The sequence below is a fragment of the Chinchilla lanigera genome, unplaced genomic scaffold, assembly GCF_000276665.1.
Source record: "Chinchilla lanigera isolate Chin_1 unplaced genomic scaffold, ChiLan1.0 scaffold00086, whole genome shotgun sequence".
In the NCBI taxonomy this organism is placed as follows: Eukaryota; Metazoa; Chordata; class Mammalia; order Rodentia; family Chinchillidae; genus Chinchilla; species Chinchilla lanigera.
Window position 1 is genome coordinate 257822 of NW_004955487.1, and position 12006 is coordinate 269827.

General features: G+C 45.8%; 1 protein-coding gene across 3 annotated transcripts in view; it reads right to left on the minus strand.

Moving 5' to 3' along the window:
* Positions 1 to 294: 294 nt before the first annotated feature.
* Sh3yl1 (SH3 and SYLF domain containing 1) overlaps positions 295 to 12006 on the minus strand; it is a 32262-nt gene continuing 20550 nt past the window's right edge. For all 3 annotated transcript variants that reach the window (XM_005404336.2, XM_005404334.2, XM_013504378.1), the window contains 6 exons: positions 7838 to 7950; positions 6332 to 6460; positions 4485 to 4647; positions 3774 to 3849; positions 3363 to 3419; positions 295 to 654 (listed from right to left, as the gene is read on the minus strand). In XM_005404336.2, the coding sequence (XP_005404393.1) occupies positions 464 to 654; positions 3363 to 3419; positions 3774 to 3849; positions 4485 to 4647; positions 6332 to 6460; positions 7838 to 7950 (729 nt within the window). In that variant the 3' untranslated portion in view covers positions 295 to 463. The remainder of the gene's footprint in view (positions 655 to 3362; positions 3420 to 3773; positions 3850 to 4484; positions 4648 to 6331; positions 6461 to 7837; positions 7951 to 12006) is intronic.

Genomic DNA, 12006 nt, shown 5'->3' on the forward strand with positions numbered 1-12006 from the left:
TAATTAAACTGTCCGTTTCTACTGGTCTATTGAATGGAACAGTCAATGCTTAAATTTTTTTCTTCTTCTTAATTTTTTTGACCAATTTTGCATGCTTATATCTGGTAATATGAACAACTAATTTGAAGACAACAATATGCAATATAACAACCATTGTTGAATTCCTATCATCTTGTTTAATGAAATTCTGTATCATTTTTAATATTTTTTATTTTCTTTAAAATAAAAAAACGAAATTTCAGGATGTGAACTATTAAACAGTGTGTGATCAAATCAGTACAAAATACTTACAGATAATTAAATTAACCATTTATTTACATAGAGAGAAAAATACATACTGGATAAAAATTTTGCAGCAGAAGTATTTTAAAATTTGTATTAAACAGTGCCTTACTGGTAGTAAATCCTGTGAACAAAGAAATGATTTTTTTTATAATTCTCTAAGAAGAAAATGATATAAAATTTAATTCATGGTTACATAGTTAGCTGGAAAAATGCCAGTTTGGCCTCGAAGTTTTCCTTCCCACCAATCAAAGTGTGAATCCGTTTTTGATATAACTGTGATTCTATCTCCAGCTTGAAATGGCAGGTCGCCTGGCTGCTGCCCTTCAAAAGAATACAGCGCTGTCACCTCTACTGGCCGAGCAGAGTCACCTGAAACAATAAAGCAGATTGAAATTAGCCATGCTATGTAGGTGAACCTACACCTTTCTCCTTTGAAAAGGGCAAGTGCTTGGCAGGACCACTTCCCAAACCCTCACAAGTCAGAACTACACACTATTCTTTACCTAACTGTATTTAACTGTGGTTGGAACTATTTGGATTTTGAATAATCTATAAGACGTTATTATGATACAGTACTTTTCCCATTTAATGAGCAATCACTGCTATGGTCTGAAAGGTTCCTCCCTGCCTTCATCTGCTGAGACCCTATGCTCCAAGAGATGGCTCCATGAATTACAGTAGTTACAAGAGAGCTGATCCAATGATGGCATCACAAAAGATTCCATCTAAAACCTGTACTCTTAGCCAGGCATGGGCTGGGCTGGCACCTGTAGCCTCAGCATGCTGGAGGCTGAGGCAGGAGGATCACTTGAGCCCAGGAGTTCATGACCAGCCTGGCCAACATAGCAAGACCCTGTCTCAAAAAGAAAATAGAAACTACACTGATAAGCCATTGGTTGTGAAGAAATGTTTCGGGGGGTTCGGTGTACCCCTCCTCCCTAAGCTCACGCTGCCTCCATTTCTGTACTCTTCCTGCCCTCTCCACACAGCGATGGACCTGAAGTGACACAGGGAGCTGCGGGTCTAGAACACTGTGCAAGGGACTGCGTGCAATCCAAGGTGAGAACTGAGCCGCTAAAGTTTAATTGTATAATTGTATGAGGCAATTTAATACGGTTTTGCATCTAAGATGGGCAGAAAACATTAATAACCAAATTCTGATTCCCATTCCAATTGAACTCTTGATTATCTCAGTAGCAACAAAAACTGAGGCATGGTGGCACATGCCTATAATCCCAACACTAGGGATGCTGAGGCAGGAGGATTGCCATGAGTTCAAGGCCAACCTGGGGTACATAAGTGAGCTCAAGGCCAGCCTGCACTGCATCATGAGACCCTGTCTCAAAAAAAAAACAAAACCACAACAACAAAAATCCCCAAAACTGAACTGAAACCATCTGTTAGAAATAAAAATCAGCTGGGCATGGTGGCACACATGTGCAATCCCAGCACTCGGGAGGCTGAGGCAGGAGGATCGTTGTGAGTTCAAGACCAGCCTGGGCTACAAAGTGAGCTCAAGGCCAGCCTGAATTGCATAGTGAGACCCTGTCTCAAAAAGGGGCTGGGGATTTAGCTCAGTGGCACAGTGCCTGCCTGGCAAGCGCAAGGTCGTGAGTTTGATTCCCAGTACCAGAAAATAAATAAATAAATAAATAAATATCACTCACACTTTCATTAAACTGCAGCCTCGAGCCCTCATCAAGAGGTGCATAGCATTTAGTCCCTGGGGTTTTTAAATAATGTGCCAGAAATAACAATACAACACAACACAGTGCATGAGAGAGGCTGCTGGTATACCATTTGTCTTCTATAATACAGAATATCCATAGTTCTTATAATTAAGGCACTGTATTTCTTTTTCCTCTGTCAGTTTTACAAAATAAAAGTAGAGAAATGTCACAAAGAACAAAATTTCTACACACTCCAGAAATCCTCTAAGCAAGCCAATCAACTGCTTGTGGGAACGTGAAGTCATGGTGTGGCCCGTGGAAAAGGGGCTGTGACACCACAGTACGACAGGACACACCGCAGGTGACCCCATCGCACCCCCTGTCCTGAGGTCAGGAGAGTGAGAGCTGCACCAAGGGAAAACTGCTTCCAAAGAGGTTCTCATGAAGAGAAGCCAGGCCAACCAGGAGAGAGAGACCACGTCCTCATCTTCTCTCCCCTCCACCTTCTCCAGCCCCTCCACCCTCTTCACTCTCTCCCTCCCCTGCCTGCTCCTCTTCTGCCCCCCTTATGGTAATAAATGAGAATATAAAAATCTGGGTTCTAGGCTACTTTGCTAAAAACATTGGTACTTTGACCATTTTTCTCCCAAAGGATGTGCATCCAAGGTCAAACCATTGCACACAGGAAGTACCTTTGAAAACCTTCCCCAGAGTTCTAGCACCCTAAGACCCGGCCTGGGCCTGCTCAAGCCACCTCCCATGGGACACTGGGCCAGGACGCCAGGCCCCTCAGGAAGAGGCTCTCAACCTATTTTTATCTGCCTGATAGAATTTTTTAAAAAGGTGATACCTAATTTGTCGAAATTTATGTCAGGTAGGTAACTCCTTAACAGTTTATTTATTTAGTAGTGGATTGTTTTGTGACCTTTCTGATAAACATATAGGGTTTTGTGGCTAACTTTGATCCTTAGTTCTCCACTCACTTCTATAAATAATGCTTTTTTCTTTTAAGAAAAATTCCTAAAGAATATTTAAGATTGCTGGAAGGACTATTTTTATTCTAGAAAATCTTAGTAACTTTTAAGTGGTTCCCAACAATAGCTAAACATCTGAACATGGAAAACAAATCCTTAAAAATAAAAAATCTCACGAGGTCTCAGCATAGAGAAAGGGCAAGGCCAGGCAGCTCTCAAGGGCAAGGCCCGAGAGCCCGGACCCTCGGCACCCTCATGGTCTCCACTCAAAAGCCACCACAGGATGGACACACAGCATTTTTAATGATACAGAGTGGATAGCGTATCAATCTAAGGGAGCTAAACGTGCCCCACAGATCTCCAGAACCTATCGGATGGATTAGAGGGTCTGTGACAGACATGAATCACTCTAACAAATAAATTTTTTATTTACCAACTCTCTCACGATAGCCAGAGAGCTCAGGATATAGCTTATGTTCATTTCTGTTACCTGCAAAGGGGGGGGGGGATTGAGAACATGTGTTAGTATTAGTGAATGAAAACAAACGATAGAAACTTTAAAGATAATACTCCATAGATATAAGAAAGCATTCCATGCATGAGAACAGACATTCCCGCTAATTGCAGCAGCTGAGAATCTGCCTTATGATACAGAAGCGGCTGAGTGCTTTTCTCTTTAACACCCATTAGTTTTTCCATTTGACTTTAAAGTGTAACAAGTGTTTCTTGATTTCTTAACACTAACATTTGAGTGTTGCTTAAGTAACATTTAATAGTTACTTAACAATAACCCTTAATAGTTACTTAATCATAATTGTATTTAAATTGCAACAGAAGTATTTACTTTGAGAGCTGGAGTTCGGCTGCAGGGGTGCTGACTGCTGCGGTCTCGATGCTGGTTTTGGAGGTAATTCTTTAGCCTGCAAGGAAGGAGAACAAATACACCCAATTCGAAATTTGTTCTTACTTAGGAGCATGCAACGGTCTTGGCTTCTCGTGGGTTTATGCGACCAGTTTTATCCTGTGCACTCATTAACGAGATACTCTAGAAGCAAGAAGCTCACTTTTTCGGGTGCCCTCCAGGAGGGGCTGGACAACAAGAGTGGGGTGTGGGCAGATGAGGGCTCTTATCCTGGGGCTCCTCGTCAGGCCCTGTGGATCAGCTGTGCAGGTGTGCAGGGGGCCGCAGGGGGGCTGTCACAGGTTGGTGGGAGTGGGGCCAGGCTGTGACCCCTCAAACTATGCCTCAATTTTATCCTGATCAACCTAAAAGGCTGTCCTGGGGTGAGGGGAAGAAGGCACAGGAAAGCCTCACTCGGAGCTCCATGGAGCAGGCAGGTGCTCAGGGACACCCGCCATTATTATCTTCAATCCTACGAAGTTTGGCCCAGAGAGAAATGCAACCATAGAGGACAAACTGTCCTTAAAGTCTGCACGGGTGAATCCCAAGGTCATAAGGCATTTTCCCAAGGACTTTAGGTAGGACAGAACATTGCACAGGAGAAGTCGCCTATGGCTGTGGAGAGGACAAGGGGCCCTGTGCCCACGGAAGGACCTTCTGCTGCTCCCGGGCTGCTTTCCTCATGTTGATGCGCTGCCCCTCATGCTCATACTTTTCGGTGAAGGAATCGAGAATTTCATAGAGATCTTCTGCCTGAGCGGGCCGTGGCACATCTCCAAACAAAATGTCATAGGCTCGGATGTCCTGACAGTAAAATCTAGTAACAGAAAGTTAAGAACATGTCTGTATCAGGTGTGGGTCTCTCCTGGGGCAGAGTGTGGCATGTGCACACACACATGTGCTCACCCACCGTCTGCTCCTCCCTCTCAACTGCACCCCTGGGCCACAACCACCTCTGGTCCACCTCAAACCCAGCTCCAGAGCAGTGACCATATATGTTCTAGGGTGCATCCTTCCTCCACTAAGACATACACATACTCACACACACTGCACACTTTCACATGGAAATGTCTACAGATATACACATACAAGCACAGACATTTCCCTAGGTTTTTTTTTCCATTTAAGTTTCTTACAGAAATGGGTCTTTGCAATTTCGTTACAATGTTTATTTTTATCAAAATTAAATAAGGATTTGCCTTCTAAGTTTGGAAGCCCTGCAATTCATTAAGGAGTATATTTGTTTTAGTTTATCCAGGATCTAGCTGAACATTAGTGGGAAAGTCTGCCCAAGCCTAGAATCAGGAGTTTCTAAAAGCATTCTTAGGTTACATCAAATTAATCAAAGCAGAAGTAGAATACCTCACTCCCGATTCTACAAAATAAAGAGCTCTGCAAACCTTAGTTTTCCCTGCTGCCACCATTTTCCAGTTTCTGGTTTCTATTTCACACTATACATGGGCTGTTGATTTGTCCAAGGCCTGGCTGTGACTTTGTCCCAGGTTCTTACCTCCCACAGCTGTGGGGCTGCTACCGTCCCTGGCTCAGGCCCGCCACCACTGCACCAGCTCCTGCAGGTTGCCTGCGAAGGAGCCGGCCCCAGCCTCAGCCACATACCTCCCTGGTCTGGGCAATTCCCTGGGCAATTTCTAAGACTGCTTTGGAAAAGGCACCCCCATACCAGTTTCCCTTCACCTCTTAAGATTCTCCCAAATCCATTTTTTAAAAAAAAAAATCAAACTGAGCTGCACACAGGGGCACAAGCCTTCCAGCACTCTGGGAGGCTGAGACAGGTAGATTGCCAACTTAAGCCCATTCTGGACAGCTTAGTGACACCATCTCAAGTAAAAATATAAAGGGGTAGGGATGTAGCCCAGTGAAAGACCACAAATTCAATCCCTAGGACCAAAAGAAGAAGAAAGAGAAAACCCCAGAAACCCCAACTGTATTTTTTAATCAAAATTGGCCTGTATTTGATATAGAAGAAAGACAGGGGCAGAGAGTAATAATAAGAAACCCCTCATGGGTCATGTTTCCAGACCCTCCAGTCTATCTGTGTGCCCTCCACAGTGCTTGGGAAATATTAACATGCTGTCCTCCACTAGCAGAGTATTTGATAGCCACGAACTTATGATCTCAGAATGTGAAGTGGGAAAACTCACGTCTGCAGTGAATATATATCGTGGTTATAATCATGTTGGGCAAACTGAAGGAGAATTATGCAGAGAAAACCTTGGAAGGCAAAAAAATCAAAATGCAAATGATGTTAGTCTTAAAGGGGTAGAATGTTTTGTCTTCTCTTTTCCCTAAATATTCCATAAGGACATATTATTTTTATCTTGAAATTTTACCATAAAATATACACTAAATATAGAGCCACTTCTTATTGTCTTTAACAGCATACACAGTGGACTCCATAAATTCGAACAGCTGCATGGAGTTTTGAAGTGCCGGTTCCTCTCAGCCTTCCAGTCCGTCACAGGGCCGTGGCCAGTACTTACTTCCGGTTGGTTTCCTTCCTCTCGATCAGGCAGCTCCCTTCCAGAGAGATGCCTGCGAAAAGCCCCCTAGACTTGCAGTAGGTGAAGACAGCCGCTGGGCTCCTGAGGGCCACATTGCCTTCCAGGTTCCTGCCAAGGATGGAGACGGAGATCACAACGGGGAGGCTGCCCTGCCGTGTTCACAATAGGCTCTGCATGGCATGGCGGGGTCACCTCAGCCAGCTGAGCTGGAGTATGACTCTGACCCAAGATTAAGGCAGGCACCACACAGCCACATGGCATGGTAACCCCGGTGCAGCAGAGGATGGCACACGGCAGTGGGTCCCAACACAGAATCCCCAGGAGAGCGAGAATCTGCATTCATCTTGCACAGAACATTTTCGTGCTAGCTGGACAGGCACCTTTTGGATCACTTAACTTCCAAAAGGAGCCTGTGGAGCCATTTTTCTACACGGCTCAAAGAACCCATTAGCATTTCAGGCTGGGGGTGGTGATGCATGCCTGTACCTGTAATCCCAGACCCCAGAGAGGCTGAGGTCAGCCTGGGCAATTTAGCAAAACTTGGCCTGAAATTTTATTCTATTTCCATTTTGGGGGAGTTTCTTCTTATAATTACTGAATTTTTTTTCTTTAACAGGGACTTGCTTTGTTTTCCAGGCTGGCCTTAAACTCACTATGTAGCCCAGATTGGCCTCAAATTCTTAGTGATCCTCCTGCCTTAGCTTCCTAAGAACTGGGATTATGGGCTGGTACCACCAGCTCCAGCTTCTGTCTCAAAATTCGTGCTTATGTTGTTTGATCAATTTTGCATGCCTATATCTGGTAATCTGAGCAACTACTTTGAAAATAATAAGATACAATGCAATAACCATTGTTAATTTCCTATCATCTTGTTTTGAAATGCTATATCATTTTTATTGTTTTTACAATTATGCTCTTTAAAATAAAAAAAATTTAAATGAAATAAGCAGAAAAAAAATTTAAAGAGCTGACCATGTAGCTCAGAGGTACAGCACTTGCCTAGGATGTGTGAGGCCCTGGGTTTGAGCCCCAGCACTGCAAAACAAGAATAGCATTTCATTAACAGAGAAGAAAAATGCACTTTTAAATTTTGCAAACATAAGATACATCCACTTCAAATTTTCATGATTTAGTGTGAAAAAATATTTTTCTTCTCTGATCAATGCTGTCTTTTATCAGTTAAGAAAATTTAACTTGCCTTGGCTCAGCCTTGAAGCCTGAGGTAAGTTTTATGTGTAATCCTAACAGAAACCACAGCCTGTGTTTGTGAAACACTTTCTTTCTTCTTGTGTGTTCTGGTTTCAGATTTTCTGGTTCATTCTACAGGCTATGTTTTGTGAATTTTATGTCTGCGGTGACCTCTAAACCTCTGGATAAGCTTGTTCATTTTAATTCAAATTTCCTCTTAATGCAAAAAAAGAAATGTAGTTTTTGAGTCTTCACTCTCTGACATCTATTCTAAAGATAGTACTTGCCAGGACTCACCTTCCCATGGGCCCCACTGCCACGGTGAAGTTCCCGCCGAGGGTCAGGTTCCCGCCCTTTGCAAAGGCCTCCACAGCTTTGTCGTAGTTCAGAATTATCACCAGATCTGAGACCTGAAATGAGAAACCACTCGTTTCAAACACTTACAACTAAATATCAAAATATATGCTGAGTAAAATTCAAATCTACCATCTGTAATGTAGTAAAGTCTCTACACTGACAGAGCATGAGTGTGAACATGACATGAAAGAAGAGATTGTGGCAGACACCTGTGACAGCTGCTGCTGGCTTCTCTGTGACAACCACTGGATCCGGGGACCTGTGGGGTAGGGAAGGATGCTGAGGCCCGGTAGTGCTACAAACTGTCATGGCCAGCTGACAAATGCAGGTGGGAATTAAAGTGCTGTGTTTCTTTTTTTGGTACCAGGAATCAAATTCAGGACCTTGTGCTAGCCAGGCAGGCACTTGTGCAGCTGAACTATATCCCCAGCCCTCCAAGTGCTCTCTGGGCTCTTAAGCCAAACTCCAAAAGCCGTACCCAGAGGACCCGGTCTGGGGGCTTCCATCCCACACCCCTGGCGAGGCCACACACCCACCGCCAGGAAACCCAGCCCTGGATACTTTACTGGGTCAAAGAGGCTCAGAAACCAGGAACAAACTGGTTTCCATCAGTAACACCCCCAGGAGACTTGATTTTTCTCTAACTGAAACCAGACGGCAGGAGATTCAGCTGAATGTTCACAGCCTGTCAAGATGGAGAAAGCCCTCGTCCCTCAAGTTCACCACAGTGGGCTGGAGCCCAGTGTCAGAACAGAGCTCCAGTGTCCCCCAGCTCTACATGAACTAACCCTCGATCTCTGATCTTTCAACACTTGAAGACTCAAGAGATGACCCCGAGTCAGAGCTGTGCTGGGGACCATCGATGATCCTGCCGCATGTACCTAGAAACTGAAGGCCTAGGGCAGGTGCTGAATGATATGGGTGTGAATCCCAAGGCTGTGCTCGGACACTGTGGACAGCACTCAAAGCCTCAGCTTCCTCCTCTGTAAGCTGAGCATGACCAGGAAACCACCTCCGTAAGGATGTCAGGGGAGGAACTGAAATCACTGTGAGGCCTGGCTTGGTTACCACTGTCCATAAAGTACACAAAAGCCACCCAGACCTTGAAGGACGGCTTCACTTAAGTTGTTCTTTCAATTTTCCTGATGTTTTCAAATCAGTGTTCTCTCTTGATCTACAGAGAACCCCTGTCATTACCAAGTGTGCACGTCTGCTGGTGTGCACATGCTTACTCACTGCTCTTAGGAAGTGTGTAGCTCCTGACCCAGGGAGGAGGCTTTACCAAAACCTTGCCCACTGCTGTTTTCATTCTTCAGATGAGCAGCTTCTGAGGATGCCCATGTTGAGGGGCACAGAATGATTTAGCACTTCCTAAGCAAGGTTCACCGCTTTTGTTAGTGTGCCACGACCGGCATCTCAGCCACGCTTTCACTAACAGAGAGGAGTGCATGCACAGCTTGGCTTTCTCTCATGCGGACAGGTAAGTTCTGGCCACACCCTGCAGTTGACCTGGCTGCTATCTCCATCTGCTCAGTGCATCTCAGAACAGTTAAGGCTGGCACAGCTCTAAGAAGCAACAAGGAACGAACTGATCCCTCTGTCCCTGCCTTGCTCCTTTGAAGCAAGGGTAAGGTGATCCTGTGTTCTTTGGTAACACCACTGATTAGATCGAGAACCAAGTCTCACTCAGCAGCAGCTTGGGGCCACATGAGCTCCCAGCTCTCAGCTTAGGAGAGATTTCTACAGTCCCCTGTGCCGCTGAGGGGACTGTGCAGCAAGGACACCATTGGAGAGCCCTACAGAACTGCGTAAGAGGTTTGCGCTAAAATTAATGAACTAGTGAGATATGAGGTTTTTAACTAAATAAACCCTTCCATGTAAGAATGAACAGTGACAGTGGTGGTGGGGCAGGGGAGTTGTTCTCAGGAGGGTCTCTGCTCAGCTCTCCTGATGCTGTCCCAGTCTGGGGCCACCTCACCATGTCCTCAACATTGTCCTACAGTAAGCATTGTCTGGCTGCAGCTGTGTCCTGGTGGCCGACAGCCCTGGGCCCTCACATGGGCCCTCGTAAGAAGGCGGCTCCTGCTGGGCCCTGGGAGCCTCTGTGTGTGGGTCCTAACCTCTTCACACCCCCACAGGTGGTACGGCCAGTCTCACTGAGCCACCCACATGGGCGGTCACGGCATCCTCACAGGACATTGGCCCAAGGGGGTGAGAACAGCATTCTGGTCTCCATCATTCCTCCTCAAGAAGGGAAAAGAGTCGATCCAAATTCTCCCTGGGAAAAGCTGAATCTTTTCTCTTTTTTTGTTTTTTGATTCCAGTGAATGAAAGCAACACTGATCAGAGTTGGTGACCAAGTATGAACTCAGGTTTTTGGTTAGAGAAAAAAATTTATGTACATATAAAGACAGGCCATCCATTAGGGATTTTAGTACTTCCAGCTTTGCTCTAATTGTCCTGAGGAAAAAATACTAACAACATTTAAAGCAACCCTTAGTATAACTTCCTTAGACTACTGACTTTCAAAGAATCACACTTCTTTACTAGTTTCCTCTCCTACCAAAATAACTTTTCTTTCCCAAAGTGACCCCTCCTGCAGAAGCAGGCCATTCGCTAATGCAGGCAGCTGTCAGTATGCACCAGATCCAGACAAATGGGAGAGACTGGCTGAGCTCCCATCCCCAGAGCCTGAGGACTGAACGCCTGACTGGTGGTGTGGTTCTGGCATGGGGTTCCAGCTGAGCTCAGGACCCTGGCACCTTCAGCCCAGGATGTGTCCACGAATGCCTGGGGCAGGGCACTCTGTCCTCAGACAGCGCCACACAAGGCAGCGCACACCAAGAGCAGCAGCCGAAGACCAGCTATGGAGGCACAGAAACTGACGTGATGAGCGGACTGGGGACACAACCTTCAGACTTGCCCTTCCGCAGCAGGACTGCACACTGGAGCCCGGTGCTCTTAGGCTGTTGTGCATAATGAATTGGAACAATACAGGACTGTTGATAAAATGGTCCACAGGTGTATCCACAGCAAGGCAGCCTGCACACCCCACCTCCTCAGCAAAGGGCCTTGCAGCAGTGGGAAATCACTTTGTGCATGCTCAGTGTAAAAGGGCTTCTGCTTTCCAGAGCAGAGCCAAAGAGCATCCCAGACCCACTCCCCAGTAAACAGAGATCACTGGCAAAATCATTTTAAGAAGCATTCACTACGTCTGGAAGTCGCTGTACAGGCAGATGCCAGGTGAGCAGAATGAAGAGCCCTGCACTGGGGGGCTCTGTGATGCCTTGGCAGTGTTGGCAGGAGCTACTGTCCTCTGGGCCACACCCATGTCCCAGGTCTGTCCTCTGGGCCCAGGTGTGCTTGGTGCCTGGTCAGGGCAGCAGTGTCTCCCAGGAGGAGCTCAGGCCAGATCTCCTGCTCACAGCTGCCTGTCCCGGGAGCCCCATCTGCGTGAGATGGGCGGATGCCCCTTGCCCAGCATTTGCAGGTTAGAGCCCTTGCCTAGCACGCATGGGGCCCTGGGCTCCATCCCAAGCATTGCCAATACCAAAGGGAAACAGAAACCTGAAAAAGTTAACAGTCTAACATGCAAGTCACAGACACTTCCAGAGTTCTTTCTCATCAGGTCAGGAGGACCAAGGATTTCCAACCAAGTTTCTGTGAAGGCCTACCAGAAACAACCTTAAACGTTACATTTATGGAAGAGGAGGAAGGTTCAGCCAGCTCAGCAGTCGGGGTCACAGGACCAAGGGTGCTGGCCAGACCTGGGCTAGGCGCCCATTCCTATCACTCAGCCACACAGCAGGCTGCCGACTGCAGATAATCAGGCATTTCATTTTATACACTGTTCATTTCAGAGCATTCTACGTCACTTGCCAGATGGTTGCACTAACTCCTGCTCATTTTTGCTTATTAATGGCTAAAATCCCACAATTTCCAAACAGCCACTATGGAAATTCTCATTTTTGGCTTCTAGGATATTGAGATCTAATACAGTCATTATTACTTGTCTCCCAGAATTTTCTTTTTTCTTTTTTTTTTTTTTTTTTTTTTTTTTTTTGTCTTTTTGAGACAGAGTCTCGCTATGCAGTTCAGGCTGGCCTTGA